The 16,961-nt window shown below is 40.0% G+C and overlaps 1 protein-coding gene across 2 annotated transcripts in view; it reads left to right on the plus strand.

Moving 5' to 3' along the window:
• LOC128821384 (nipped-B-like protein) overlaps nucleotides 1-16,961 on the plus strand; it is a 160,607-nt gene that overhangs the window by 21,951 nt on the left and 121,695 nt on the right. For both annotated transcript variants that reach the window (XM_054002369.1, XM_054002370.1), the window contains exon 2: nucleotides 15,166-15,309. In XM_054002369.1, coding sequence (XP_053858344.1) covers nucleotides 15,246-15,309 — 64 coding nt within the window. In that variant the 5' untranslated portion in view covers nucleotides 15,166-15,245. The remainder of the gene's footprint in view (nucleotides 1-15,165; nucleotides 15,310-16,961) is intronic.

The raw sequence follows: 16,961 nt of genomic DNA on the forward strand, positions 1-16,961 counted from the left end.
AACCAGAATGTTAATGACATGATCAGTTAAAAAAAAAAAAAAAAAAAGATGCTGACAAACTGGAGGGACTGTGACAGAGGGACACCAAAATGGTTAGGGGGCTGGAGCATGAAATGTAGAGGAAGAATTTTACTCTGTTCTTTTGAAAGTTTTAAAGTTCTTTTAAAAGTTTTCTATGCCTTCTAATGTTTACATATTTCTACTAGAGTTCTCATGCACTGTTCATGTAAATAATGATTATTTTACATTCTTCTTTGTGGAAAGAGAAAATTGATAGACTGTTAGTTTAACCAGTGTAGTTGGAGAGGTGGCAATTTCACCCTCCAATCCACTATCACTTTTAGAATTCTATATATTACAAAGTCAGAAATAAAACTTCCTCTTTTTCTTCTTTTAGATCTTAGTGTGAGTGCATGAGTTATTTTGTATAGTAGGGTGACAGAAGAATCTGAGGTAGCTGGGTTTGTTTACCCTGGTGAAAAAAAAGCTAAGAGGGCTTGAAATGTTGCCTTTAACTAGCTAATGAGTGTTTATACAGAGGATGAAGACAAGTATGTCTGAGGTGCATAACAAAAGAAGCTACAGTTGCTGTGTGCAGTAAGGGAAATACTGATTGGATTTAAAGGGAAAAAAATTCTCAGTGAATTTCCATCATTGGAGATATTCAGAAATACAGAATTTTCCATTGGCATTTATTGTAGATCTTTAAAGAAATGTTACAGGTGTGCATCGGTTTTCTTAGTGTGTATTAAAGAGGTTTAGAGGTGTTTTAATTGTTTTTCAAATCCAAAAAAGAGGCAAAAATGGTGTGATGTCAAGTTTTGTGCAAAATCGGCTATTTAATCAACAGGTATATTTCTTGCCAATTTTGTTTTATAAAGGTTAGGAATCACCTGAGAATGTTCAAAGACGGAAGGGCAAGATTAAAAGTTGAAAAAGACTCCTGAATTGAATAGATTTTGGTCCAGTGTTTAGTCACTAAGTTTTCAGCCTGGTTAAGATCCAACCTAATTAAAAGCCTTTAAAATGTAAGTAATTTAAGTACACAATTTCTTTTAGAAAAGGGTAATGCTATTACCAGCTAACAAATGACAGTCAAGAATTTGAAAAAAACTCAAGTTACTACTTCCTCTCTATCACTATTTTGTTAACAAAGATGCGTGTTGCAACTTAAAATGCTTTCCATTTGACAGAGCTGACCTACCAAACCCTTTTAATAGCTCATGCTCTTCTATACATTTTTGAATATAATGGACTGTATCTAATATCAGCTGCTGCTTGAAACATTGAAAAGGCTGTGCTCACCAAAAAGAGTATAATTATAGATATAATTTTTGTTGCAATGGAAGTTGCATGAAGAATATGTAGTACAGATGGGAAATAATAAATGTATGAACTGCTGAAGTAGCTTGGGGTTTTCCCTTTATGTTTGAATTTCTTAGTTAAGCTTAGTATCATGACTGCTTCCAAGCAAAGTTATGATTTTACAGTTTAATTCTATGTTCACTTCTGCAGAACAAAAATAATTCAGTAGCTCTCAGTAGTATCAGTATCTTTGATATTGAAAGGTTCATAAAGAAGATACTTATTGTTTAAAAATATATAAAGGAGCAGTAATAAATTTCCTGAATAACTCGATTCTCCTTGATAGTTTTAGTTGCTTTCTTTTGCAGAACTGGTGAACATAACTGCAAAACTAATGTGTATTTTATATAGCTTAAGTTTTTGAAACATACCAATTTTTGGTTTAGATTTTGCTACCTTATCAGTTGATCTGGTACCCCTTTCTTAATGAGAAGTAGCCAGTAGTATTTTATTTTGAAACCAGGTGCAAGATTTCTTTCCATTTGCTTAAATTTAATCCCCATGTTTTAAGGCAACAGCTGAGCTGTCTCAAAAGTAAGGCTCCTAAAACAGATTCTGTTTTGCATTAGTTCTCTAATGAAATAGCAGGAAATACACTTTCCCGTAGAACAGTGGGGTTTTTTGGGTTTTTTTTTGGTATAGCTTCAATGATGCATTGGGCAGTTACCTTGAAAATCAGTAATTCTAAGATTTGCATTTTCCTCTTTGCCTGAAATAATGTACACTTGCTGATCATCACAATGTTTTGTAAATATAATTTCATTTTCTGCAAATTTTTGAGACAGGTTGTGTTGCTTTAATGAATAGGCTTTTTCTTGATGCATAACTGATTTGTGTATGAAGGATGTGATATGGCCTCATTTTAAAGAGTTCTTAGTGCTAAGGCACCTGAACTAAATATTTGAGATGCTATTTTAAAGTAGAGAACATTGTTTATAAGTGTTTTTTAACTTTTATAGAAAATAAAATTAAAAACAAAAAGCTTCCTGTGCTTACAAGAAGAAAATGGCTTTAACAGAAAAAGATGCTAATGCTGTTCATTCTTTTCGGGAAACTATTCTAATGAAGTTTTACCCTTTGTGATTCCAAGGTAACAAGAAAAATAAACATTTCCTGCTAGACATTCATGTAGTATAGGTCAGGGAAGCTGCATACTACCTGTAGGTATCTGCTCTCTGCACATGACTTAGTCTGGTTTGGTTTTGTTTGTTGTTGTTTGCTCGTGTCAATTCCTTACCTCCTCAGGGAAGGGTTATTAGAGGTACAAAGCAAAATTATGCTTTATGTTAGTCTACCCTTGTAGAAACTGGGTGCACATCTGTGTTAGGGGACATCTTTCCTTGAATCCACAGACCTAATTTTTTGTATGCTTCCACCACCTTTATTGTGGCTTCTCTTCCCATTTACTGTGGTGTCACTGACACTACTAGCACATAGGCAGCAGAGGCATCAGTGTCATTGTTATCGAATAGAACAGCAGAGGCCAAAGCAGTGTGACAATAGCCACAGAGGAAGAAGCTGGTTGCTCTAAAATTTTTTTCTAAAGGTTGCTTTATATTCAGAAGCAACTCTCACTTGGTCCAGTACAGTACTTTTCACTAAAATTTCTTTTCTTACAGTAGCTGTAGTGATTTGAGCAGCTACTATTGGAATAGCCTTAGGAAAAAAACATTATGCTAATACTGGTTTAGAAGTTATGCTAAATAATTTTTATCTCAAGCTTTTCAATTTTTCACTTGCTTTGTCAGCATTATTCAGTCTGTTGGCTGATCACTTTTTGAACTAAACATATTAATTTCACTAGTACACTGAATTTCATTTTTTGTGCTTCTGGGATTTCTGTATCTGTCTTTTCAAACTTAATTTTTTGTAGCCAGTATTGTAGGTGAGACTATTCTGTATATGCCATAAACTTTCTGGTTTTATAAATGCTGATGTGTTTCATGGGATTTTATCAGTAATAATGATTCTTCTTGATTTCTGATAATACTCCCCCCCCCCTTTCTCTCAGCCTCCCCCCACATGCTGCCCTTCTTTTTGGTTGTTCAAGTTAGCTTCATATCAGGTTTCCTGCATGTTATAGGTAAAAATTGACCCAGCCAAATTAAAAATGAAAAAAACCAATTTTTATTATAGTGATCAAATTCTATCTGAGCCAGCCACAAAGAAAAGGACAGTGCCGAGCCCGGGATCGGCGCTGGGTGAGACACAGGTTTGACCGCTCCAGTAGAGGGTCTCCTATGCTTCACACCAACCGTCCTTCGCGAGCGGTTCTTATACAGTTTATTTTGCTCGAGGCCGGGATTTCGGTGATCAGCCTTTTCTTTCCATTCAAAGTCCCACATATTCATAAAGTCTCTTTTCTCTGCGCTGAGTTGAACAATTCGAGGTCTGGGAAGCGATGTACATTGATGATGGAGTTACAGGAACCCGGCATTGAGATGTATCTTTTGGTGGTTCCAGTGATCCCAATCTCGGGTAGTTGTCCATCATCGCCTGGGAGTTCCTAGATCGTCTCGAGAAACGACGAGCTACATGTATTAACTTGTAAATGAAGCCTTATCAGCAATGGTTTCAACATATGTGAGGCAACCCCCTGGCTCTGGCTCGCATGCTTTATGTCTATATTTTAATCATATAAAACTTTACCCATGTATCACCCTATAGGCGCGAATTATCCATATTACACATAACACTGCATTACTATTTTTACCTTAGGCAGCTGCATTGGTGATTGATTACTGCTCACTTCCAATACTGACTTTTTCTGAGATTGAATTAATGTTAAAATGCTTTATATTGTGATTGCCTATGCTTTTTTTTTCTGTGTAACTTAAGTTTTAGACTATGTTTTGGCAACCCTATCTCCTTCCTTAGTATTTTTAAAAGTATTTTTATAAGCGTTTAATTCAGGAAACTTGTAGCAAAAGTACTGCCATTGTATCAAACTGTAGCTCTGGTATAGAAACCAGAAATTTGCCCGCTTGTACCTAAATCTGTCTGATGTACTCAATCATGGCATCTTATTTGAATGAGAATGAGAGGATAATAATTCATTCTCTTTCTGCCTCTCTCATTCTTTAAGTGTGGGGATTTAAAATTTTTTAAGGACAGTTTATGAACTGATAACTAGCATAGCTTCATGTAATAACTAATAAGAGTAGTAGTTTATTCTAAAATGTGGAAGCTTAAAACTGGTTGAGGCAAGTCTTCTTAAATTTATAATAGCATGTTTTATGTTTTAAAAGAAGAGTTCACTGCTTACCTAAATTATAAAGTAGCTAATAAATGAGTTGTACTGGTTTACATTGTGCAGCTGCAGAATTCAACTTTGAGCATAGTGCTGTGGTTATAGCAGTACAATGCTATTCAACATATAAGAAATTAAAACAATTTTTAAAGTAGTTTCATCGAAACTAAAGATTTCATAATATAAACTACATAAAACAGAACTGTCTTTAGCATGTTCTATTTAATACAATGTTTTAGAAAAATAAAGCTATAGAGACATGATATTTTAGCAGTTCTTTAAAATTTAATTTTAATTCATCTAATTTTATCTTTTTTTTTTCTCAGAAATATATTAGGTTAGTTATCTGAGGTAGCTAAGGTCAACCCACTACAAAGTTACTTTTTAAATCTAAAGATATAACTTAAAGAATACTCTGGAGTATGGGGAATGAAACACTGAAATGTAAATACTAAATTTCTGAATCCTGAGGTGTTACTTATCTTTCCATTGCTACTGAGCCTGTGTATTACTGCACATAAACAGATTTTCCCCTTTATTTTGTTTTCCAATGTTCTTGTGAATGTCCATAGCTAAGCCATGGAAGAACAGGCATTTTTGTTGAGGGGACAAGAATGTATTTCAACCAAGAGGAAAGAGAAAGGGGAGAAAATAAGATGAAAAAATCCCCTTGTAGGTCAAGATAAGGCAGTTTACTAAAGCAACAGCAAAGGTCCTGTGTGCAAGCAAAGGGAAAAAAGCACAAAATATTTTATTCTCTATTTCTCATCAGTGAGTGATGTTCAGCCACTTCCCAGGAAGCAGGGCTTCAGCACATGTAGTGGTTGCTCCAGAAAGCAAACATTGTAGGACAACAAATGCCCTCCCTTATTCCTTCCCTCAGCTTTTCTATCTGAGCTGGGGGGGATGTTGGAGAGACAGCCCTGATGCTGTGCCAGCGCTGCTCAGCACTGGTGTGTTCTCAACACCTTTCTAGTTACCAATGCATAGCTGAACTCCAGTTTAGCCAGACCCAATATGCTTTATCTCAACCCATGAGTTTTACCTTTTTTCAGATTCTCTCCCCCATCCCACTGGGGAAGGGGGAGTGAGGGACTGGCTTCATGGTGCTTAGCTGGGTTAAACCACAATACGCTTTAAAAAACCCCAACCAATGAACAACATTTAAAATTTAACATTTCAGTAGGAATTTTCTTTGGAATGTTAATTTGCAGTAAATGAGAATATATATAATTGACAACAAAAAAGGGAAGAAGATAACATACAGAAGTAGTGCTTTAAATGTGTAGTTATTACCTGTAGCATAATATTTTCAATATTACTGTCCTTGCTATCTTGGTTTCACATTTTTTTATTGTATATTATGTTATGATTATAGTTTTTAATACATTATTCTCAGTATCTGCTGCCCTTTCACTGTTTCCCTATCTCAAAGGGATTCTTTGTATCACTTCCTTTGTGCACTGTGGTTTCCTCCTCCCTGGAATGTCTTTTACAATATCTGTTTTTTTCTTATAAAGCAGAAAGAGTATATGTATATACTGAATATGCAAGTCTCTCTTTGCATATATGTAAATTGGGTTTCTACTTCTCTCTTTGAACTGCAACAATGATGCATCATTTAAAAGCTTTTCAATGCAACAGTTCTTTGATTTCCTTAATTCAGCTAATATTAAGGTGTCCTGGTTTAAAGGACAGGTGTCTGCCAAGGAAGGCGGAAACCTCCCTTGGAATGGAAAATATGACTCCCTTGTCTCCAAATTACTATAAATTTTAAATTACGGGGCTTTCAGGCAAAGATATAGGAGAAGGAATAACAGTTCTTTACTAGCATGTATATGTATAACAAGAGAAACAACAACAACCGCAGCAACAACAAACAAAAAAACCTCCCAAAAACAGCCTTCTTGGCTGTCAAGCACTTTCCCCTTTGGTGTGGTTATGGTCACAGCCGGCAGGGGCGCTGTTGGCTCCTGGCCAAGCAGGGCAGGTGCAGTGATTCCTCCGCGGCTGCAGGGGGTGCTGTGGTGCGAGCTCAGCCACCTCTCCACATGGTTAATGGTGGCTCAGCCGGTGGGAAAGAGAGAGAAGGGGCTTTCCTTTGCAAACTCACAAGAAGCAGCTGGTCTAAGTGCCATTCAGGAAGCTGAATGGACTGCAACAGGAAACCTCGGAGCAGCAGGCTGGAATAGCAGAGGCGAGCACACCCAGGGTGGCAAACAAAGTGTAGCAAAGACTCCAGAGCCGTGTCAGAAGCCACAGGGTGTCTGGGCGGGCACGGCGTGTCGGGTTAAAGTATAGCAAAAAGCCCTGATACAGTGGCAGAAAACGGTAGGGCTGGCGGGGGATCGCTCCCTTGGATAGCTCACTGGTGATGGCTGGTCCTGGGGTCGGGCCAGCCTGGCAGGGAGGGCTCCCGGCCTAGCACGCACTGCTCTCTGGGCTCCCAAGCAAGCAGAGGAGCAGAGAAGCAAGCTGGCAAGCCCCAATCACAGTGCCAAAGGAAAAGGGGAAAAAAAAAGAAACATGCAAAAAACACAGGGCAACAGGATATCCAGTCAGACGTCCGTGCCGCATGGCTGCTGAGACTATCACCCCACTGGAAGGAAGCAGCAGTCCCTGGTCCCCAACCATCACAGGATTCCGGGTTGCCTCTCACCCATCACAATACTCCTGGAGCCGGGGGGGGGGTGGGGTGGAGGAGGCGGCAGTGACCATTCCGGACACAAAAAAAAACAAACAAACAAACAAATGGATATGGGATTAAAACTATCCCCAAGACATAAAGTAACAGATTTATTTTTTCAGTCTATAGGTAGAAATGCCGCACTACTACTGGTAGTAGCTGCTGCGCAAAGTTGATAATACAAAAGTTTCTAAATATTGATAAATGACTCATTAGAGTTGGGAATGAAAAACCAAAGCACAACAAAACTTGTTTGTTTTGACTTGTCTGACTTGTCAAGCCCTTAATTGTTGCATGATATTTTGATATTTTGTGTGAAATAACATGTCTTGAGCTGTCAATTTTCTTCTCTAACTGCTCGATATTTTGAGCATTCTTCCTTTGTAACCTTCTTTGCCCTAGACATAGCAACCACATCCCCTCCTGACCTTGGTTTTGTTAGCTAAACAAACCAACCCCTTCTACTCTCCTCTTGGAAAACTTAGTCTTTCCCTGACCATCCTAGCTAGCTGTCTGCACTTGTTCCACTCTTGGATCTGGGTCTTGCCAGTTCATGTTTCTTATGTATCTGTGGAGAAGGTATCTAATTTAAGTGTCTATTTTTGGAGGGATTTTTTTTCCATTTAATATCTGTATAATTAGTGTAGCAGTAATACCAGGAAAGAACTTGCATTATTAGTGACTGCCTCTGATGTTTACAGCTTTCCAAGGTGAACAGGAAGGGAAAGTAAACAAATTCCCCCCCCCCCCCCTCCTCTTGTCTTTGTGTTACATATGGAATTTCCAATAATACTAAATAGTTATGTGACCTTAATCACTTTTGATGCAGTTTAAGTCAGGAGAGAAGAGTTCATTGGACATGGTCTCTTGTATGTACAACTTATGTGTGAAAGGTGTTCTTTAACTTCTTACCTTTACATGAAAATTTAAGTTCTAAAAGTGTTGTTAGCTCTTGTGGCTTTGCTGTTGCAGACTCATTGTGGTAAAAGTTAGGTCCCTTTTTTTTCTTTACGAATTGCTTATTTATGGAAGTAAGAAACAACTGAAATTCTTTGTATATTGGTATTCATTTCAGGTAAAGAAGCTTCAGTATCAAGTAGCATTTGAAACCGCTCTGTGTGTTTGAAGGCTGTTTTCTCCTGGATTAAAAAAAACCCTAAACACAGCAACCCACACAGCATATATCTATCTGCAGCAGTTTCCTTAACTAGATTTCTGCACCTGTAATGTATTATATTTTTAACAAGCAAATGTAATTTAGTGGTGGGAATGAGCCTGTGGCAGGTGCAACAAAGGAAGTTAACTCAGTGTTGGGTGGCAGTTTTTTGTGTATTGGTTGTGTTGTCCCTTGTCACACCATACCACCCCCACTCCCACCCAAAATAATTTAGTTGTGTGTAGATAGGGAAACACTGAAAGCTTAACTTCACTGGTTCATGAAAACTTTGTGCAGGAAAAATACTTAGAATATTACTTCTTTGTTTTGCTTAGAATCTGTACAAATGTATTAGCAGTGGTATTATATATTGTCATTGGTGTGGCATAAGAAAGACTGAGATAAAGATTATTAAGGAAATGACAGTGATATTTTGGTTTATATGTATTGTATATGTAATTTGTAAAACTGTTGACTTGTAAAGTAAGTATAAACAAATCTTAAGTAAACAACATAAATGCTGACAGAAGAAGTCTTACTATTTCATGAGTTAATACAGGAGCCTGTCTACTAGAGGTAAATGTATATACAACAAGTTCCTTTAATTTATTTTGTCTTCAGAAGATATCATGCTCAATTTTTTTCATTTCATTACTATAACAATAGTGGATTGTAATGTATGGTATTTGTAAATTTTTGTTGTTTTGGAAACACAGTTCAAATTCTTGTGATGATCTATTTTTGGAGGGGTGTCGTGGTTTGACATGGAAGTGAATTTTTTCCAGGAAGTTGGGTCAAACCAATCAGTGGTCAGGTTTGGATATTGGCACCTGGAGTGACCACTGAAAGTATGGACACGCCTCTGAGAACACAGGGGGTTAAAAGCAAGAACTCCCAGGAGAACTCTCTCTTTTGGTTCCGGTCGTCAGAGAGTGCAGACCTCCCCTGCCCAGCCATGGGCTGGGTGGGGGAGGGGAAGCCACGCGGCCTTGTCCAGGTAGGCCGAGGGGCTGAGGGTTTGGAACCGAGCCAGCTCCTGTGGACGGAAGGGTGGAGAGAAGTGGAGATGCCTTTGCCCCCCCCCCCAAGAGGGAAAGAGACAGAGAGCCTGGCGGCACCTGGAAATTTGCCGGCAGAAGAGAAGGAGAAGGGGGGGGAATGTCCAGCGTGGGAGACGGAACGGCGGACCGAGATATCAGCCGTCCAGGGAGTCTGAACATTTAACCCTTTCCAGGAAATGAGGGTTTTTTAAAAGTATTACTCCTCCTTGATTTGTAGTGGAAGAGAGATAGTCCGGGAACTGAGATGTTAGAAGAAGAAATATTTAGGTGGGAGGAGATGATGAAGTAGCTTTTGGCTGGACTTTTCTTGTTAGCCATGGACTGAACCAAAATCTCCTGCAATGGAGACTGCATTTTAGGGGGATGCAGTGGTGACCCAGGGAGACCTGTTTCAGCTTTGAACAGCACAAGAATGGCGAGAAACGAAGAAAGCTGAAGAGGGAATGGTGATGCCCTCTGTCTTCGGGAAGAAGATGAGTCCTGTTTGGACCCCTCGGCCCCAGGGGAAAATGGGGGGGACTGTAGTCCCAAGATGAGAAGCTGAACTGTTGTATCTTTGGGTCTGTGGCAAAGCATCCTTAAAGGAGCCCTATGAGCAGTCTGTCCATGCACGGTGGTGAGAGCACTGTGACATGGAATGGAGAGTGTCACACTGGCAGATTTTCTCTGGGCGGTTGCCATGTGTGACAGGGAAACACAGGGTGGCAGCTGTGTTTCCTGGGGGGTCTGTGGTACAAGAGAGACTTCTCTCTCTCTTGATAGTTTGAGTATTGATTACCTGAAGGGTGGTAATTTGATCAGGAATCCCGGGTGATGTTTCATGGATGGGTGTTTTTGGAAATTGGGAGGAGGAGGGGTGTTTTAAAAGGTCTTCATCCTAGATTTAGTTTATGTGTTTTCTGTATTAGTAGTAGTTTAATAAAGTTTTTTTTCTTTGTTATTAAGCTTGGGCCTGCTCTGCTCTGTTCCTGATAACATCTCACAGCATTTATTTAAGGAAGGTGCATTTTCATGGGGACGCTGGCATTGCGCCAGTGTCCAACCATGACATTTTTTGGTTCCCTGACCGGGAAATCGAATTCTGGGCAAGATGAGATGAAGATAAGATGAGAGCTGTGAGATGGGATCAAAAGGAATAAGAGCAAAGCATGTATTAGGTTATGGTGCCAATATAGAGGTGGAGGGTTAGTGTAGGTTATTGTTTTATGTAGAAGTGTGTTGAATGTAATTTTGATAATAATTTTAGAAATGTGTGTTCTCAGAGGCGAAGGGTGGAGTGTCGTGGTTTGACATGGAAGTGAATTTTTTCCAGGAAGTTGGGTCAAACCAATCAGTGGTCAGGTTTGGATATTGGCACCTGGAGTGACCACTGAAAGTATGGACACGCCTCTGAGAACACAGGGGGTTAAAAGCAAGAACTCCCAGGAGAACTCTCTCTTTTGGTTCCGGTCGTCAGAGAGTGCAGACCTCCCCTGCCCAGCCATGGGCTGGGTGGGGGAGGGGAAGCCACACGGCCTTGTCCAGGTAGGCCGAGGGGCTGAGGGTTTGGAACCGAGCCAGCTCCTGTGGACGGAAGGGTGGAGAGAAGTGGAGATGCCTTTGCCCCCCCCCCCAAGAGGGAAAGAGACAGAGAGCCTGGCGGCACCTGGAAATTTGCCGGCAGAAGAGAAGGAGAAGGGGGGGGAATGTCCAGCGTGGGAGACGGAACGGCGGACCGAGATATCAGCCGTCCAGGGAGTCTGAACATTTAACCCTTTCCAGGAAATGAGGGTTTTTTAAAAGTATTACTCCTCCTTGATTTGTAGTGGAAGAGAGATAGTCCGGGAACTGAGATGTTAGAAGAAGAAATATTTAGGTGGGAGGAGATGATGAAGTAGCTTTTGGCTGGACTTTTCTTGTTAGCCATGGACTGAACCAAAATCTCCTGCAATGGAGACTGCATTTTAGGGGGATGCAGTGGTGACCCAGGGAGACCTGTTTCAGCTTTGAACAGCACAAGAATGGCGAGAAACGAAGAAAGCTGAAGAGGGAATGGTGATGCCCTCTGTCTTCGGGAAGAAGATGAGTCCTGTTTGGACCCCTCGGCCCCAGGGGAAAATGGGGGGGACTGTAGTCCCAAGATGAGAAGCTGAACTGTTGTATCTTTGGGTCTGTGGCAAAGCATCCTTAAAGGAGCCCTATGAGCAGTCTGTCCATGCACGGTGGTGAGAGCACTGTGACATGGAATGGAGAGTGTCACACTGGCAGATTTTCTCTGGGCAGTTGCCATGTGTGACAGGGAAACACAGGGTGGCAGCTGTGTTTCCTGGGGGGTCTGTGGTACAAGAGAGACTTCTCTCTCTCTTGATAGTTTGAGTATTGATTACCTGAAGGGTGGTAATTTGATCAGGAATCCCGGGTGATGTTTCATGGATGGGTGTTTTTGGAAATTGGGAGGAGGAGGGGTGTTTTAAAAGGTCTTCATCCTAGATTTAGTTTATGTGTTTTCTGTATTAGTAGTAGTTTAATAAAGTTTTTTTTCTTTGTTATTAAGCTTGGGCCTGCTCTGCTCTGTTCCTGATAACATCTCACAGCATTTATTTAAGGAAGGTGCATTTTCATGGGGACGCTGGCATTGCGCCAGTGTCCAACCATGACATTTTTTGGTTCCCTGACCGGGAAATCGAATTCTGGGCAAGATGAGATGAAGATAAGATGAGAGCTGTGAGATGGGATCAAAAGGAATAAGAGCAAAGCATGTATTAGGTTATGGTGCCAATATAGAGGTGGAGGGTTAGTGTAGGTTATTGTTTTATGTAGAAGTGTGTTGAATGTAATTTTGATAATAATTTTAGAAATGTGTGTTCTCAGAGGCGAAGGGTGGAGTGTCGTGGTTTGACATGGAAGTGAATTTTTTCCAGGAAGTTGGGTCAAACCAATCAGTGGTCAGGTTTGGATATTGGCACCTGGAGTGACCACTGAAAGTATGGACACGCCTCTGAGAACACAGGGGGTTAAAAGCAAGAACTCCCAGGAGAACTCTCTCTTTTGGTTCCGGTCGTCAGAGAGTGCAGACCTCCCCTGCCCAGCCATGGGCTGGGTGGGGGAGGGGAAGCCACGCGGCCTTGTCCAGGTAGGCCGAGGGGCTGAGGGTTTGGAACCGAGCCAGCTCCTGTGGACGGAAGGGTGGAGAGAAGTGGAGATGCCTTTGCCCCCCCCCCCAAGAGGGAAAGAGACAGAGAGCCTGGCGGCACCTGGAAATTTGCCGGCAGAAGAGAAGGAGAAGCGGGGGGAATGTCCAGCGTGGGAGACGGAACGGCGGACCAAGATATCAGCCGTCCAGGGAGTCTGAACGTTTAACCCTTTCCAGGAAATGAGGGTTTTTTAAAAGTATTACTCCTCCTTGATTTGTAGTGGAAGAGAGATAGTCCGGGAACTGAGATGTTAGAAGAAGAAATATTTAGGTGGGAGGAGATGATGAAGTAGCTTTTGGCTGGACTTTTCTTGTTAGCCATGGACTGAACCAAAATCTCCTGCAATGGAGACTGCATTTTAGGGGGATGCAGTGGTGACCCAGGGAGACCTGTTTCAGCTTTGAACGGCACAAGAATGGCGAGAAACGAAGAAAGCTGAAGAGGGAATGGTGATACCCTCTGTCTTCGGGAAGAAGATGAGTCCTGTTTGGACCCCTCGGCCCCAGGGAAAAATGGGGGGGACTGTAGTCCCAGGATGAGAAACTGAACTGTTGTATCTTTGGGTCTGTGGCAAAGCATCCTTAAAGGAGCCCTATGAGCAGTCTGTCCATGCACGGTGGTGAGAGCACTGTGACATGGAATGGAGAGTGTCACACTGGCAGATTTTCTCTGGGCGGTTGCCATGTGTGACAGGGAAACACAGGAGGTGGCAACTGTGTTTCCTGGGGGGTCTGTGGTACAAGAGAGACTTCTCTCTCTCTTGATAGTTTGAGTATTGATTACCTGAAGGGTGGTAATTTGATCAGGAATCCCGGGTGATGTTTCATGGATGGGTGTTTTTGGAAATTGGGAGGAGGAGGGGTGTTTTAAAAGGTCTTCATCCTAGATTTAGTTTATGTGTTTTCTGTATTAGTAGTAGTTTAATAAAGTTTTTTTTCTTTGTTATTAAGCTTGGGCCTGCTCTGCTCTGTTCCTGATAACATCTCACAGCATTTATTTAAGGAAGGTGCATTTTCATGGGGGCGCTGGCATTGCGCCAGCGTCCAACCATGACAAGGGGGTTGGTGGTGGTTGGATTTTTTTTTTGTTCTTTTGTTTGTTTTCTTTAAATAGTGTGGACTTCCTTACAATTGGGATCTTTATAGTGCGTAAAAACTAGTTTAACAAATTCCTTTTCAGTAGTTGAATATAAACTATGTTGTTTTATAGGAAATAAACTAGTTCAGTGGTGACTAAACCTTTTCTTTCTGCGGAGGGGATGAAACAGTACCTGGTAATAGTTTGACCAGAGTGTGTTTAATATTAGAGAGATATTTTCAGATAAATTTTGAAATACTGCAATTTTTTAAATTGTCCTGGTTTCAGCTGGAACAGAGTTTATTTCTTTTCAGTAGCTGGTACAGCACTGTGGTTTGGATTCAGTACAGAATAATGCTGATAACACACTGATGTTTTGGTTGTTGCTGAGTATTGCTTACCCTGAGTGTCTCATGCTCTGCCAGGGAGGAGCTGCACAAGAAGCTGGGAGGGAGCATGGCTGGGACAGCTGACCTGAACTGGCCAAAGAGATAATCCACACCACAGAATGTCGTGCCCAGTATATAAACTGGGGGAATTGGCCGGGAGAGGCCGATCTCTGCTGGGGAATGGGCCGGGCATTGGTCAGTGGGTTGTGAGCAACTGTATTGCACGTCACTTGTTTCTCTTGGGTTTTATTCCTCTCTCTTTTTTATCTCCCTTTTCATTACAATTAGTAGCAGTAGTAGTATATTTTACTTTATTTAAATTATTAAACTGTTCTTATCCCATGGGTTTTTGCCTTTTTCTGATTCTCTTCCCCATCCCACCTGGGGTGGGTGGGTGGTGGGAATGAGCAGCTGAATGGCACTCAACTGCTGGCTGGGGTTAAACCATGACAAAAATATACTAAGATTTTGTATTTGTCACTTTGCTTACTGTTTGACATTTGCACCTGTAAATTATTCCTTTTGTGTTTGCTAACTTCTTATATGAAAAATATCTCCTCCAAAACTGGGAAGTGAATATAGTAGCTAATTGCTTAAACTGATTATGGATTAAGTGCTGTCCACTGCATTATGAGCCAAAAAGTTTTGTTGCCAATTTTTGCATTGGTATTGTATAACCTGAGCAAATTGTCTTTTGATTGCCTTATGTTGCATCTTTTTTGGTGGCGGACTCTGCTTCTGAAACCAGAAGCTTGCCTTTTGATTGCTTAATGCTATTTGATATTTTAATTCTACATTGTTCCGCCAACTTTTGACAAAATTTGCTTACTATGCATCTGAGATTATGGTCTATGTTTCATTTATGTTATTGAATTTAAAATTGTTTTAAGTAAACTGAGAGTTTTAATTTGGTTTTGTGGTTTTTTTTGTGTGTGTGTTTTTTGTGTTTTGTTTTTTTTTGTTTGTTTGGTTTTTTTGTTTGTTTGGTTTTTTGTTTGTTTTTTTTAGTGCTTGGGAGATGGGAAGTAATGATAGCTGGCACCTGAACTAAAATATCTGTGTAGTCGCTACCATCCCAGAACTTCAGGATGAATGGGGATATGCCTCATGTTCCCATCACTACTCTTGCAGGGATTGCCAGTCTTACAGACCGTAAGTACTCTTTTTTTTTGTCTTTGCTATGTTCCCTTCTACCTCTTCACTAAATATACCTGCATTTTCAAAATACTAAAAATAGTTTTATTTTTAAAGTTCTTAAAAGTAAATCTGTTCAAAATCAGATTTGGTATTAAAACATTTCTTGTCCTTGCTAGAATTTTAAAAATATATTCAAACAAAATATGCTAATTGAAACACGTAGGTTAAAAGAAACACCTTTAAGTAAACCCAAAACAAAAAAATATAGGAATTCGTTGTTTGGAATATCATTTGGTAACATATCTGCGAACCCCACAAATAAAGTAAAACATATAGATGATGAAATACTTCTCTAAAACATACATATCATCATCTTCACTGGAGAGAGAGAGAGATGATTAGACTGATGTTCAGATAGAGAGTTGTGGAATGTTCTGAATATACTTGAAACCTAGTTCCTTAGTTTTGGACAAAGTACAAAAAAGTTGCTCTAATTAACAAGTGCAAAGAGTGGCTGCTAGAATGGAAATAAGCAGCTGAACCTATGAGGCTTGTTTCTTGGCTGTGAGTAAATGAGGTGTGTGTACTGTCTTTAAATATGTCAGGAAGACAAAATGCAAAGAAAGAAAAAGAACTATTGACATTAAAAGCTGATGCTGGCACAAACCCAAATGGTTATAATCTGACCAAAAATAAATTTCTAGTGGAAACTTAGAGGGGATTTATCATTGCTATAATGAAGTCCTACAACAGCCATTTCAATAAGAGAAATCAGGACAAAGATGCATATTTTTTATAAAGTGTAAGCAAGAGTTTATAGCTCAGTTGTCTGTCTGAGGATAACTGGACTCAGTGATCCAAGTGCTTATTCTGAGCTCTTGTTTTATTATTATGCTGTTGAAATTTGAAGACTTTTCAAGAGACACTGAAAGTATATACCCAGCAAATGAATTTAATTGCCTATAGTAAAAAAAAAGCAAATGTATTCTATGGGGGGAAAAAAAAACACTTCATGTCTTTCTGATATTCTGAATTATTAAACTGGAAGATGCTGCTTATGTATTTATATGTGTATATATGTACCATTATGTGTGTATAATAATGGTCCATCAGGATGCAAATCATAAGTTTCTGGGCTATGGACAGTTTTCCAGCACTAATTATTTGCAGGTATGGTTCTCAAGTCAAAATACTTAACTAGTAGAAGTCACTGGCCAGACTTCTGGTGCAAGAGTTTCTTAAAACACTGATTACCTTTGGTGGGATTAGCCCTTGTGTTAGGTGTGTTTGCTTATTTCTCTGTCATATTTCTCTGATGTTCAGAAAGTCAGGAGTGCATGAAAGAGAAAGGCATGTCACTGCTTCACCTTATTTCTCTCTGTGTGAGAAGAAGGTACTGGAATTGACAAGTCCTGTTGCCCTAAAAACATGGAGGATTTGATGAGTAGAGGCAGTAGGCTCAATTAACTAGCTGAATTTATACTGTTTTAATAAATGTTTTGCTCATCTTGCTAATTTTTCCAAGTTTCAAGGCACATTCAAGGTAATTAATGCAAATAATGTAGTTGTCAGATTTTCTTTCTTAATCACATGAGGGAGTAAGAAGGTGTCCATCTTTGTATGCTTGTGTTTCATGAAATAATTCTGAACCCCTTTCTATTTTCTGA

This window comes from Vidua macroura, chromosome W, assembly GCF_024509145.1.
Source record: "Vidua macroura isolate BioBank_ID:100142 chromosome W, ASM2450914v1, whole genome shotgun sequence".
Taxonomy (NCBI): Eukaryota; Metazoa; Chordata; class Aves; order Passeriformes; family Viduidae; genus Vidua; species Vidua macroura.